The sequence below is a fragment of the Schistocerca nitens genome, chromosome 3, assembly GCF_023898315.1.
Source record: "Schistocerca nitens isolate TAMUIC-IGC-003100 chromosome 3, iqSchNite1.1, whole genome shotgun sequence".
Lineage (NCBI taxonomy): Eukaryota > Metazoa > Arthropoda > Insecta > Orthoptera > Acrididae > Schistocerca > Schistocerca nitens.
Window position 1 is genome coordinate 422068411 of NC_064616.1, and position 14787 is coordinate 422083197.

A 14787-nucleotide genomic window follows, 5' to 3' on the forward strand; every position below is an offset into this window, starting at 1 on the left:
CTCATTACCATGTTGAAAAGTGGAGGTCAAACTGAGGTGTGGAGCCCAAACATATGTTGACCAAAATATGTGGTGTAAAATAAAGCTAATGAAGTGAGTAAATCATCTATGTCCTATAAGCAAACTAGGTTGTCAGCAGGGAATATGTCCCAGAGAATAAGTCTGAGAAAAGATACAGTCAGGGAATTAAATTGTTGCACAGGAAAGGATGAATTACTGCAATAGCTTGGGGCACCACACTTGCCACACACATTCTCACAAAAAAGTAGTGAGCTCTATTGGGGGGAGGGGGTGTAATAAATTATGAGACGGAAATGATGGTCTGTACTTACCTTCACAGACGAAAAATGTATCTTGCGGATACACACATCTGAAACTAGAAGTAAAGCACTCCCTAGTTTTTGGAGCAGATAGTTCATTCCTCAGGGAGGGAGGGAGAGATTGGGGAAGGTTAAAAAGGATGGGCAGGTCAAATCAGACCCCAAGATGAGATTGTCCCACCAGCAATAAATATGAAGGTAAACCTGTGTATGATGTTATTAAGGCCATACACGTCTGTCATTTCGCATAAAATAAAGCAACACAGTCTCCTCTCTGTACACGATACTCTTGCTCTTGCATAAAGAAATGGAAATATTGCCAAATACTGCAATAACTTGGTGTTTCTTATTTTTAACATTTCAAAAAGAGAATGACTAGTAAAGACAATCAGTTTCTTCTTAATGGGGCCTGGGGATTCGCAGAGTGTGACACCCTGTCAAACTATGTTTCTTCCCAACTTCACACAAATTATTTTGCTCCTGTTTCAATGAGAACCACAAACATGTTCATTCACTCAAATGTGAGAGAATAGGCTTTCTTTATCATATTAAAGTACAAAATCATACCTAGAACATATTCACACACCCTATCCAGGGTCATGATGTGGTCTGCAGTCATCTGCACCAACTTATCAGGTCGATTCAGTGGACAGGCTTTCTTTGTGTGGTTATCTTCCATACAAAAAGTACAAACTAAAGGAAGTTTCTGAAAAGAAAATACATTTTCATGTAAATTTTTTTCAGTCTCAGCTATCAATACAGGTATATAAAAATATTTTGGAAACAGTAGTAAACCAATGATCAAGAAATGTAAAGGCCACTTAAGAAACAGAATGATTATAATTTCTGTTTCTGTTACGTTAAATCTCTGACAACAAGAATATTGGTAATATTTTTTTAATCACACAGGACTTGTATGGTAATGAGCTCTTAGGTGGCTCATGAAATAGGATTCAAAATAAAGCACCTTGCAGACTTCATTCAGTTCAAATGACGGGTTCTGTCAAATAAATTATAGCAATGGAAGCGATATTCCTTCCACATCTAATTCTATCACACGATCTACAACACTACTAGTAACACTACCTTATATCTGTTTTTCAATGTATTTATTCTACTCATCCACTTTTCTTTGCCCCTTTGGAATTCATACCTCTTCTATAGATTTCATTTTTCACACAACAGATTCTACTACTTTTCCTTCTCACTTTTCTAAACTTCATCCAAGCACCTATAAGTGGTCTGACGTTCCTACAACCATTTCCGTTTTATCTCATTTTTGTCTTAATCATTTTGCTTTTGCTTCTTAGCATTTAATTTTGACAGTTATATCTACTGCTGACTTCTTCATTCTCTTATTAACACCTTTCATCAATAAGTGGCAGCTTTTATTTCAGTGTTTACACTTTCTTTGTCTCCATCTTTCTTATTTCTATGAGTGTAAATTCCAAAACCTGACAGTGAAAAAACAAGCACTTGTATCAAAAAGGCATTTTTATTCTTTGGTGCCAATTCATGCGTTTTAACTTTTTCTATCGAGGACACTTATCCATGACAATGTGATTCCAGAAGTTCAGCAAAATACACCTCTACCACTGTCATTACCTCTTCATCATCACCAACATCACCATCGTATTCTTAAAGTGAGTAGGGTACGGTGTTTATGAACAATTTGCCCCCATTTTGTTCTATCTTGAATAATTCTTGTCTTGATACTGTTTCCCAGTTTTCTCCTCTAGTCTTCAGGTCTTCCTTTAATCTGGTCCAGTCATTTTTTAGGTCATTCTACTGGTCTTTTCGCATGCACATTTCTGTCCAAGTACTGTTTTAGCATGTGGTTTTACTTCATACCTTATGCATGTCCAAACCACTTGAGCCATGCAGTACTCAATTTCTTAGTGAATGACAGATACACTTGCATCTCTCCTCTGATGTCTTCATTTCTCATTTTCTCTCTTCTAGTCTTCTGCAAGGCTGATAGCAGAAACTTCATTTCACATGCTTTTAACTCGGTTAAATCTGCCTTGCCAAGCTGTATGTTATAACCAGTAAGAGACACAATTTAAACATGGTCTGTTTAGTTCTCACAGGAACTCCATTGTCCCACAGAAGGTTCTGCACTTAATGAAAAAATTTAGATCATTTTGTTACCTCTTCAAATGACAGTAAATTCTTGCAGTAATGAATTTCTATATACATCTGTCTCTCTCTTTTTGCAATCCAGGACTGTTCAAATATTTTTTTTTCATAAAATGTGACAAAGACACATGTGTAGTACTTTCCAGTCAGTGGGTTTGACCTTTTCAAGGTAATAAATAAGGACAATATATTTTGCATCACAAAAAGCAGTCAGCAGAATCTTTCTGAAGGATGAAATCTGCCTTCACCATTTTAAATGCAGGGCCACCAGCTTCTACATAATGCTTTCAATTGCCAATTTCCTTCTGATGTGAAATGATGAACCAACATCATGTCCATAGTAGCAAACTAGGCAAATATATTCAGGAGGATTTTTTTAATTGTAGAAATACTGCTGTAATTTCGTAATAGTAGCAAACTAGGCAAATATATTCAGGATGATTTTTTTAATTGTAGAAATACTGCTGTAATTTCATAAAAGGGTGAGTAACTTTAGCCAGAGTTTTAGAAATAAGACAACTGAAATGAAACTTAATCATGAACTTTCATATAAAATGTACCATACTCAATTCTACTGCTATGCCCAGCTGTCAATTTTTTCATAAACATTTAGTATCTACGAAGAACATTTTGCCATTGCTCAGTATTTTTTGCTTTGGCTGCAGTTTTGGGATGTCCTATTCCACAGACACTGTACTCCAGTTTGTCCATTTCAATAGAAAAAAGACGAGCTCTTCAAAATGATACCTAAATAAAACTTTTGTAGATCCTGTGATCACTTCTTTTGTTGTGTAACATGTACTACAATAACAAAAATCAAGTTCAATTAATAGCTGTGCCCTCTCCAGTAAATTTTCTTGTTGCCCTAATATAGCAATTACTCCAGCCCATTTTCTTAATATTTGAATCACTCATTTTCCTAAAATACCCACATTCCAATATTTGCCCATCTGCGATTTCATCAGAGCAATAGCCACTAGCATTATTGACATACCAACACAACAGAAACTGCAGTATTTCAAAGAACTTCACAACGAAACACTGACAGTGAACGGTATTACACCACCAGTAAGGAAGCAGTATTAACCACCCCCCTCCCCCCATTTTTTACATACAGCTGACATTTCCACTAAAGACATGTTAGAGTATATTAACTCATGACGACTTACCTTTCCTCCTGTAAAGCTGAATTGTGAGAAATTAAAGGAAACACATTTTTCATTCACACCACAGTTCAATGTGTGTGCCTGAGACACAGTGACTGTCAAATTGGAATGTGTATTTGCACTGGATGAAGCATTGTTTTGAGAAATTAACCCATCTAACTTCTTGTTGAACCGCTCATCTTCTCTTAACATCTTCTCAATTATTTCCTCTCGTATTTCTTTTTCTTTCAAATCCTCAGCGAGTGTGCCACCTCTAATAACATGATGATATATTGGCCCATCAGCTGTATTAGGAATTGAAAAATATTTGAATGTTATTCTCATGCAATGAAGAAAATACTCCATCGTAGAGCCACTTATCACAGTCCGAGCAATATTCATCTTTGGTTGAAAAGGATCTGGAAAAAAAAGTACTTTACATGTATAACTAAACAAAAAACGAATCCATCTTGAATTGGCATTAGCCATCTAAAACACATTCACATGTAATGTTCTGAATAAAAAAATATTACAAACATTCAATGAAAACACAAAAAGTAAAGGAACCAGTAGCAAATTTGATGAAGTAGGCCTTATGGTAATGGTCAGGAAATCACTTTGTGTGTGTGTGTGTGTGTGTGTGTGTGTGTGTGTGTGTGTGTGTGTGTGAATTCCTAAGGAAGCAAACTGCTGAGGTCATCGGTCCCTAGACTTACACACTACTTAAGCTAACTTATGCTAAGAACAACACAAACACCCATACCCGAGGGAGGACCAGAACCTCCGGTGGGAGGGGCAGACAAATGCATGAAGAAAATCAATGACATTAGAGGCAAATAACAATTAATTTTGTTTCTATGCATTATAACTACAATCAAGTAGTTGAAAGGATATAGTGGGTAGTGTTTATATGCAATATTTTAAAACATTGTGGTATGAAATGTTGCTCTGGCCTTTCAAACAAGAAGTCTATGTGAAATTTTAATACATTTCAGCAGCATTATTTTTAAACAATCTATAAACTCTCTGATAAACAACAGAGTCAATATAAAAAAATAAAACCTAAATTCAGTAGACACTTTCACAAAGTACTGTCCTTCTATGTCACCTTATCAAATGAACTACTACACTTTCAATTCAGAAAATTAAAAATTTTACTCTCCAATTTTGCTACGGCTTAAAGCAACTTTCCTCTCACCACTGGACTGCTTTCAGCAAGCAGGCCAACAGTCAATAGCTAAATGTACTGTGAGTCATCTCTTTAGGTCCTAACAATACTTTTTGCAAAATAATTAAAAAAAAAACCCATTTCACAGCTCCAATAATCACTGCCGGTATCAATTTCTCTACAGTCTGCATCTAAAAATGCAGGTCACGTTTATGTGTTTAAGAGTCAAGACAATTTGCTGAGGAATATGTGTCAAGACTTCAAGCCTAAGAACTGATCTCCATTATGGATATAATAAACTTACACAACATATTTCACAATGAAGACAGAAGTAATAATAAGTAAATTAATATAATAAAATAACACCAATTCTTTGTGGAGAACAATCTAGTTAGCATGGCCCTAAAGCTTCAGTTACAAGGCAAGTATAGTAAATACATAAGTAAATCCATAAGTAAATCCCCTACCTCACCCCCCCCCTCTCTCTCTCTCTCTCTCTCTCTCTCTCTCTCTCTCTCTCTCTCTCTCTCAGCACATCAACCACTGCTGAAGAAAAATAATAAAAGGAATATAAATATGGAACTTCTTCTGAGAGACAGTCCAATCCCATTATTTTTGTTTAATTTACTCACCTTCAATTATAATCTTCCTTCTCCCATTACTCTTCTCAATGCCTCGTTTGTCAATACGCACAATATAGTCAGATAGAGGATATCGAACAGAAAAGAACTTCAGCAAGCCCAGCCACAACTCTCCAACTGTGGATTTATTTCCGCTTTCCCAGCTTGTTCTTTTTGTACCTGTTTAACATATAGCCGAAATAACAATGTGAATAAATCTAGAAACACAATAGTTGCCACAGTACCTCATAGGTATGACTTTATTTACTTATGTGTAAACAAAGAAGTCTGGAAGACAAACATTAAAATAAAGAAACTGTGTTCAGGATATGCTAAATCCGAAGTACTAGACATAAGTTAGCTGCATCAAAACGTCTACATCAAAGATGGAATATACTTGAACTACGGAGGGAAACACTGTGTGTGATCGCATCAACAAAATAATTAAAAATCAACTTTAAATAAATAATACCATCTATCAGCTTCCTGTATGTCTTGCCAAAAACAGTGATGAAAGTAACATGAGCAACAGAGATGAAACAGTTATTTCAAAACCCTCAGATACCTTTTTAGGTGAAAGTATGCAGTTTCCCCAAATAAAACACCACACTATGTGGCAGGGAAGTCTCAAATCCCAAAGTTACTTGCAAATTTATCGGTGTTTCATCAAAGTATGCAGTCACTGACAAAGTGAGTTAACTTCAAGTTCTTCTACAAAATGGAATAAAATTTGTTACTGTACTTTGCATAACAGAACACTGGCTTGAAGAAGAAAAACTAAAAATGTCGAGTCTGACAAATTTTGTGTTAGGTAGCTATTTCCATATAAATATACAGAGCCATGTAGAAAGCTGTTTGTATATAAAAAGCGGTATAATATTTGCACTTATCCGTTTCCCAAAAGATACAGTGTAAATTCACATAGTCATCAATCATCTGTTTGTTTTGAACTGCTTGAGAGATAAAAGAGAGGAAAAAAATTGTTAGGGATAGATAGGGACTGCGCCTTTTGTGTCGGATTCAGGGGGAACTGGCCACTGTCCGTAAATAGCTGGAAGCTGTGTTGGCTATGGTCGACAGGCTCCAGGCTGTTGTCCTGGGCCACGGTGACATTGGGACACATGAGTGAGCACTTTGGCATCTCTGGAACCTGTAGCATCGTCTGGGATCTCTGATGCCACTGCATCCTTGGATTCGGACGTACCTGCCGGTCGTAACTTGCCTGACGGTGATTGGCGAACCGTGGATCCCTGGGCAGAAGGCGAAAATTGGTGCTGGCCGCAGGGCTGTACCCTTATGCCTCCATAGCAGGTTTGAGGTACTGCCCACTGCTGAAAGTACTTCTGAGCCAGCAAGGGCGGCCTCACCTGTTGCGGCAGTGGCCAGTCTTCCTGAGAGGTCCGGACAAGTGCACAGGGTGGGACTGCTTGTCATTGGGAGCTCCAATGTTAGGTGGGTAATGGAGCCCCTTAGGGATATGGCACCTAAGGATGGGAAGAGAGCCAATGTTGCACTTGGTGTGCATACTGGGGGGAGTCATCCAAGATGTGGAAAGGTCCTTCTGGATGCCATGAAGGGTACACGGTGCAGCCAACTGCAGGAGGTGGCTCATGTCGGCACTAATGATGTGTGTCGCTATGGATCGGAAGAGATTCTCGATGGTTTCTGGCAGCTAGCTGAGTTGGTGAGGACTGCCAGTCTTGCTAGTGAGATTAAGGCGGAGCTCACCATCTGCAGCATCGTCGACAGAACCGATTGCGGATGTTTGGTACAGAGCCGAGTGGAGGGTCTGAATCAGAGGCTCAGATAGTTCTGCGACCATGTAGGCTGCAGATTCCTCGACTTGCACCATAGGGTGGTGGGGTTTTGGGTTCCGCTAAATAGGTCATGTGTCCACTACACACAGGAGGCGGCTACATGGATAGCAGGGTCTGTGTGGCGTGGACTGGGCGGTTTTTTAGGCTAGACAGTCTCGGGGAAGATCAAAAACGGCTCCAGTCTCAAAGGGTACAGGGCAAAGAAACAACGAGAATCGACCGAGCAACAGTCAGTATTGTAGTTGTACATTGTCGTAGATGTGTGGGAAAAGTACCAGAGCTTCAAGTGCTGATAGAAAGCATGGAAGCTGAAATTGAACAGAAAGCTGGCTAAAGCCACAGATAAATTCTGCCGAAATTTTTACAGAGGCTCAAACCGTGTTCAGAAAGGATAGATTAAATAAAGTAGGTGGTGATGTATTTGTGTCTGTTGGTAGTAGTTTATCTTATAGTGAAGTTGAAATAGATAGTTCCTGCGAATTACTATAGGTAGAGGTTATACTCAACAGCCGTACCGAAATAATAATTGGCTCCTTATACCGACCCCCCGACTCTGATGATATAATAGCTGAACTGTTCAAAGAAAACTTGAATCTCATTACAAATAAGTACCCTACTTATATAGTTTTAATGGGTGGAGACATCAATCTACCCTCGATTTATTGGCAAAAATACATGTTTAAAGCCATTGGTAGACAGAAAACATCGCCCGAAATGGTACTAAATGCTTTCTCTGAGAATTACTTTGAACAATTAGTTCATGAGCCAACACGAATTGTAAATGGTTGTGAAAACACACTTGACCTCAGCCTCAATAATCCTGATCTAATAAAGAGCGTCATGACAGATAAAGGGATTACTGAACACAAGGTCACTGTAGCAAGGCTTAAGACCATATCAACCAATTTAAAACAGCAGATAAAAATTCGCTTGATGCCTCCATTCCTTCCAAGCTAATTATGTAAGTGTAGACCAGATATGGCTCAAATTCAAAGATACAGTATCAACAGCAATAGCTAGATCATACCGCATAAGTTAATAAGAGACAGGACTGATCCACCATGGTATGCAAAACATGTCAGAACACTGTTACAGAAGCAATGAAAAAAGCATGTCAAATTCAGAAGAACGCAAAATCCCCTAGACTGGCTAAGTTTCACGGAAGCTCGAAATTTAGTGCAGACGTCAATGCGAGATGCTTTTAATAGTTTCCACAATGAAACATTGTCTCAAAATGTGGTAGAAAACCCAAAGAGATTCTGGTCAAATGTAAAGTACACCAGTGGCAAACAAACAGTCAATACAGTCACTGGGCAATAGCGATGGAATTGTTACCAATGATGGTGTCACTAAAGCGGAGTTACTAAATACAGTTTTCCGTAATTCCTTCAGGAAAGAAGACGAAGTAAATATTCAAGAATTCGTAACCAGAACCACTGTTACCATGAATGACATAAAAGTAGATATCTTACGTGTTGCGAAACAACTCAAATCACTTAAGAAAGGCACATCTTCTGGTCCAGATGGTACACCAATCAGGTTCCTTTCAGAGTATGCAGACACAATAGCACCTTTCTTAGCAATCATATACAACTGCTCACTTGACGAAAGGTATGTTCCTAAAGACTGGAAAATAACACAGGTCACACCAATATTCAAGAAAGGAAATAGGAGTAACCCATTGAATTACAGACCCATCACTGCCCTCAATTTGCAGTAGGATTTTGAAGCATATACTGTACTCTAACATTATGAATCACTTGAAGAAAATGACTTATTGATATATAACCAGCACGGATTCAGAAAATATCGTTCTTGTGCAACACAGCTAGCTCTATATTCCCATGAAGTAACGAGTGCTGTTGACGAGGTATCTCAGATCGATTCCATATTCCTAGATTTCCAGAAGGCTTTTGACACAGTTCCTCACAAGTGACTGTTAATCAAATTCCGTGCATATGGAGTGTCGTCTTCGTTGTGTGACTGGATTCATGATGTCCTCTCTCAGATGTCACATTTCGTAGCGATGGACGGTAAATCTAGTACAACAGAAGTGATATCTGGCGTTCCGCAAGGTAGTGTCATAGGCCCTCTGATGTTCCTGGTTTACATAAATGATCTAGGTGATAATCTGAGCAGCCCCCTTAGACTGTATGCAGATGACGCTGTAATTTACCGTCTAGTAAAATCAGCAGGTGATCAATTCCAATTACAAAATGATCTAGAGAGAATTTCTGTATGGTGCAAAAAGTGGAAATTGGCAGTAAACAAAGAAAAAACTGCGAGGTCATCCACATGGGTACTAAAAGAAATCCGATAAATTTTGGGTATACGATAAATCGCACAAATCTAAGGGCTGTCAATTCGACTAAATACCTAGGAATTACAATTATGAGTGGGGGTTTTAATATTTGCTTCCTGAAAGAATCAAAACAAAAAACTGATCTTTTAAACCCCCTTTTAACTTTTAAATTGAAGCCTAGAATAGAAGCAGCAACATGGATAACAGCAACATCAGTGTCAACCATTCACCAAATATTTATAAATATGTCATGTAAATACAACAGACAAACTTTCAATACCTGTTTTGGGGATCACAATGTACAAATAATTTCTGTAGGACTAAAAAATCATTTTCAATTTTCAAAACAGTCTGTATCACCTGTTGTTGGATCTACAGTGAACAAAATATAAATTCCTTTCTTTATTTCCTAACCAGGAAGAAATGGGAAGAAGTTTACAACATTGCAGGAACAAATGAAAAGTTTGATTCTTTCACTGACATCATCTGCTATTACTTTGAACTACATTGATGTGGCGCAGACAAATAGCAAAATTCTTCATGACCCACTGAAGTGTCGGAACACATGCTGTCGATGACCTCCTGAATGGCTGTTTTCAGGTCAGTAATGGTTTTGGGGTTATTGCTGTACACCTTGTATTTAATACAGCCACACACAGAGGAGTCACATGTGTGTTCAGATCTATAGAATATGGCGGACAATTGAGGCCCATGCCAGTGGCCCCTGGGTACCTTCAAGCCAAAATGCAGTCCCCGAAGTGATCCTCCAGGACATCAAACACACTCCTCCTTCGATGGAGTCAAGTTCCATCTCGCATGTACTACGAAATGAGGGTAGCTTTAAATAATGGGGATGAAATCATCTTCCAAACCTTCACGTAGCGTTCCGTAGTCATTGTGCCAGCAAGGAATATTGCATTGATTATTCTGTGATTCGATATTGCATACCACACAATCACCCGTTGAGGGTGAAGAGACTTCTTTATCGTGAAACACGGTTTCTCAAGTCCCCCAAATGCACCAACTTTGCTTACTGACAAACCCATTCATATGAAAGTGGGATTCATTGCTAAACCAAACCATATGGTGCATACTAATTCCCATCATGCCCCGTGGCCAACCATGCAGTTTGAACATCCTAATGCAAACTGTGCAGAAGTTATGATGATTTTATTTCATGCAGTTCAATAACTGTCACCCTGCAAATTAATCAATTATGATATGACATGTGAGGGAATACTCAAATCACGAAAAAAGAAGGTTACTACAGCATGCAAAAATATTAATTCTATTTAAATGAATTTATTTGGACTGACATTTAATACCACGATAACACTATTATCCATCAGAATCTGACAGAACATTCCATAATTTTATTCAAATACTACAAAATTGTTAAGGCTTTCATGGCCCCTTGTTGACAAACTGCCTCTTGGCTTCTGTCTCAGGTTCTTCGACTGATGTTCGTTTGATGATTTTTCTGATGTTTTGCCAGCACATGTGGCTGGCATTGTCAACAATTCCCCCTCCATTGCTGGTGGTGGACTGGAGTTGAGCTTGCGGCCGCAGATTATATGTGCCTGGCATGCCAACATCCAAGGGCATCTCTGTGGTTCAGTCTCACACAGTGTGTGTTCTACCACAGTAAATTTCTCCACCTGCCCCAACCTGCCCTGCCGCTTTATGGTGATCCTGGTATTGACTGATCATCCAGTCATTCCAACATGGACTTTTCCGCATGTATATAGTATGCATTATATTCCCAACACTGCAAGTGGGCCCCTTTTCTCCTTTGCCGATCTGAGTCTCTCTTCAATCTTCTTTGTTGGTTCATAAGCAGTCTTTATGCCATGTTTGCACACTATAATCTGTCCGTCACTCTGGGAAAGTATGGTTGAAATGCCATGTAAGACATTTCTTTTTCCAATGTGTCACTCTGCTGAGTGTTTGACACCCTGACGCTTCTTATGTAGCTGATGGAGTACCCATTCCTCCACCAAATGCTTTCCAGGTGCTGCAGCTCATATAGTCGTCTTGCACATGTTACAAGCATATTGACCACGCCTCTCTTCCGGCTCTGGTGGTGATCTCACAGTCTGTGCAGGTATTGGTCCATGTGTGTCAGTTTTCGATATACGCTGTGTTCCAGGTTTTCAAGATCCCTTGTGACCAGCACATTTAGAAAGGGTAGCTGTTTGTCCTTTTCTTATTCCATGATAAATTTTATGTCTGCGTGGAAGCTGTTCAAGTGTGTTACGAAGTCACCGAGCTGTTCCTCACCAGGGCACCACACAATGAAGATATCACAGATATATCTGTACCACACCTTAGGTTTACAGGGTGCCAAGTCCTGTGGCCGTGTTTCAGACTGTTCCATTATCAAGTTGGCCACTACCGGACTGAGTGGACTACCCACGGCGACTCCTTCCAACTCTTTATAGAAGTTCACATTCCACATGAAACAGCTCATGGCAATACATGTATGAAAGAGCCTGGTGACGTCTTGCTATGTGTAAGCTGGCAAAACATTTGGCCTTTCTGCTCAAGCACGTGGGAAAGACTGATGCGTGTATAAAGGACTCAGGACATTTCACTGAGAAGCTGAAGAAACTAAAACTTGGACCAAACAACAACCTGGCCAGCTTTTATGTTGTTGTTTGTTGTGCACTATGATTGTATGGGGATGTGCATGAGAGAAAACTGCTTCTTTCAGTCCTTTCTGCTTGCATTACAGAGTCAGATTTATTTATTTATTTTTTCTTGTCTTTCCCTTTTGGTCTTAATCAGCTTCCTGTGGTTTACTGGTTCCATCTATCAACTTATTTTTGAGACTTAGTTTCCATCACACTTTACTCTCTGAAAGCCAGCTGTGAAATCTGGAAATTGTCAAATGAGACCGGCAGCATCTCATTTTTCAAATCCCCACAAATGAAAGACAGAGATCCTATCATTCTCATCAACTCTATTCTGACTTGCAACTACGTCACTTTTGAGAGACATCCTTAAAGAAGTCACGTGAAGTAACTTCAGTTTTTTCTTCCATGTAATCAACATGCCTGCTGGATATTTCATTCTACTTTTTATGTGTGTGTTAGAGAGAGTAACATGTTTGCAGAAGTATACATACATATGCACCTTCAGTGACAGCAATCCACAGAAGTAGTTGTGGGAAAACTACAGCAATTGCAATATAGCTCCAACTTTCACTGTGTGATCTTCATTTTTTTTGCTGTAATAATAAAAATAATTTTAAAAAATCTAATAGAGCACTAGATCTAGGAGCAACTGCAGATACTGTTGCAACTACTGAGGGAGGATACTGAATGTAGAATTAGCAGGCTTGTTCAACAAATGGACATACGTGTAATTTGGCTGTGTCTAAATGTATTTTTCTACTGTACACAGGAGAAAGAGAGAAACCTGTTTGCCCACAGGGAACACAGGATTTGATTGATTTCATTTGACCTTCCCTCTCATAACAGATTTCAAATGTTGCAGAGCTATGTAAATCCTGGAAAATTAATATGTATTTTGGTTAAAATGCTTACCCCATTGAGCCTCTGATGGTTTGCCCTTTTCTGCACTAATGGGTGCTAATGGCAATACTGGTGGTTGGACATGCTGAAGATAAAACACTGTCATCACAGCAAAAGCATGTTTTGGAAGTCCACCATCATCTTGACTGGCAAGTTTGCAAACCTATAAATTTTACAATAAATAGCTCTCAAATGGCACTGGAAATGAAGACAAGTCACATGAGATGAGCAAGTCAAAGGAACCACAGTAAAGGGAATGTAGTGTGTTTGAAATGTAAACTACTACTACTATTACTACTACCACTACTACTACTCTCTCTCTCTCTCTCTCTCTCTCTCTCTCTCTCTCTCTCTCTCTCGCTCCACCCCCCAGTGATAGCCTAAGATGTTTCTTAAAATTTAACAAATTTTCATACAGTCCAAATACCCCAAACATGAAAATGGTTACACACTAGTATGATCATACATTTCATAAATAATTTCAATTCAGTATCACAGCTCAGAGCCACATTACCACAAAGTGGTGAGGAATTGCAGCAGACATTGCAAATAGACACCTGTTTCACAATGTTTTCACCCAAGTTGAGTCAAAGAAGCAGCATATGGTTTGGGTGATCTGGATTCTGACTTTTGTAAAGTAACATTTGCAATCCCATTTGCTTCTGTACCTTGTAAACCATGTATTACTACCACAGATCAAGTGTTAAAAAATTTCAATTAGTCACATACCCTTTCCTAGAGATATTCAGTTACAGCCAAACAGATCTCTGAACAATTTCAGAGATTTAAGACTAACCAGCAAAAATAATAGTTTCATAAATATAGCAATGGCACATATTATATTAATGAGACTTATTGTAGAGCTTTGTTATTAGTGAAACATCAGACATACATAATACAAGCGCTTATATCCACAGTATAGCGACTTACTTCTGCCCAATGACGGAATGTTATGCCCAATGGAAGAACTCTATCATCTATAGCACCATAATTTGACAAGAGTTCTGATAGCTTCACAGCTTCAGTATTATTCAATGCAACATCACATGAGAAGTCATTTTCTCTATCTCGGAATGTTATTAATGGCAGTTCACACCCAACATTTAGAGTTACATCTCTGCAAAACAAAATTTCAAACAAATCAAAAATCAAAAATGTTGCAAATAAATTATTTATTTTCAATACTGGCAGTTCTGTTAGTGCAAATAATAAATAAGTGGCCATGCACAGGTACACTGCAGTGCAGTACCCTCATGCTTCATTACGGGAAATGACACTGCTTAAACCACAGCAGTATGTGCACTAAGTATTAACCTGCTCTCTCACTGGTCAGTAAGTATAGCACATCATTCCAAAACTACAGACAGACAATTTAGTAATACCAACACAAGAGAGCAGGAAGCATTCAGTTTTGTTAAATATTAGATGCCAAATAATTACTGACAAAATATAATTCAGTCTTAATTATGTATGTGATACACTGTAACACACTATCTAGTAGTGATTATGATTTTGTCACTCAATCTTTCTATGATCTGTTGATCATACAGTTATGATTTTTGCCTATGCAATATATGAAGTCTTTGCTTGACGAAATTTTTTTGATATTTTTAACCACTACAATTATATGTGTATGCCAGGCACATTTCCTCATAGAATATGAAGACATAGTTGGCTTTAAACACTAATATGTACTTTGAATGCTATTAGTAACTACATACATTGTCCTTCACTTCTAAT

The 14787-nt window shown here is 38.4% G+C and overlaps 1 protein-coding gene across 8 annotated transcripts in view; it reads right to left on the reverse strand.

The window, feature by feature from the left end:
- LOC126248363 (terminal uridylyltransferase 7-like) overlaps positions 1-14787 on the reverse strand; it is a 321739-nt gene that overhangs the window by 150734 nt on the left and 156218 nt on the right. For all 8 annotated transcript variants that reach the window (XM_049949291.1, XM_049949290.1, XM_049949289.1 and 5 more), the window contains 5 exons: positions 13978-14164; positions 13060-13210; positions 5405-5572; positions 3629-4023; positions 888-1026 (listed from right to left, as the gene is read on the reverse strand). In XM_049949291.1, the coding sequence (XP_049805248.1) occupies positions 888-1026; positions 3629-4023; positions 5405-5572; positions 13060-13210; positions 13978-14164 (1040 nt within the window). The remainder of the gene's footprint in view (positions 1-887; positions 1027-3628; positions 4024-5404; positions 5573-13059; positions 13211-13977; positions 14165-14787) is intronic.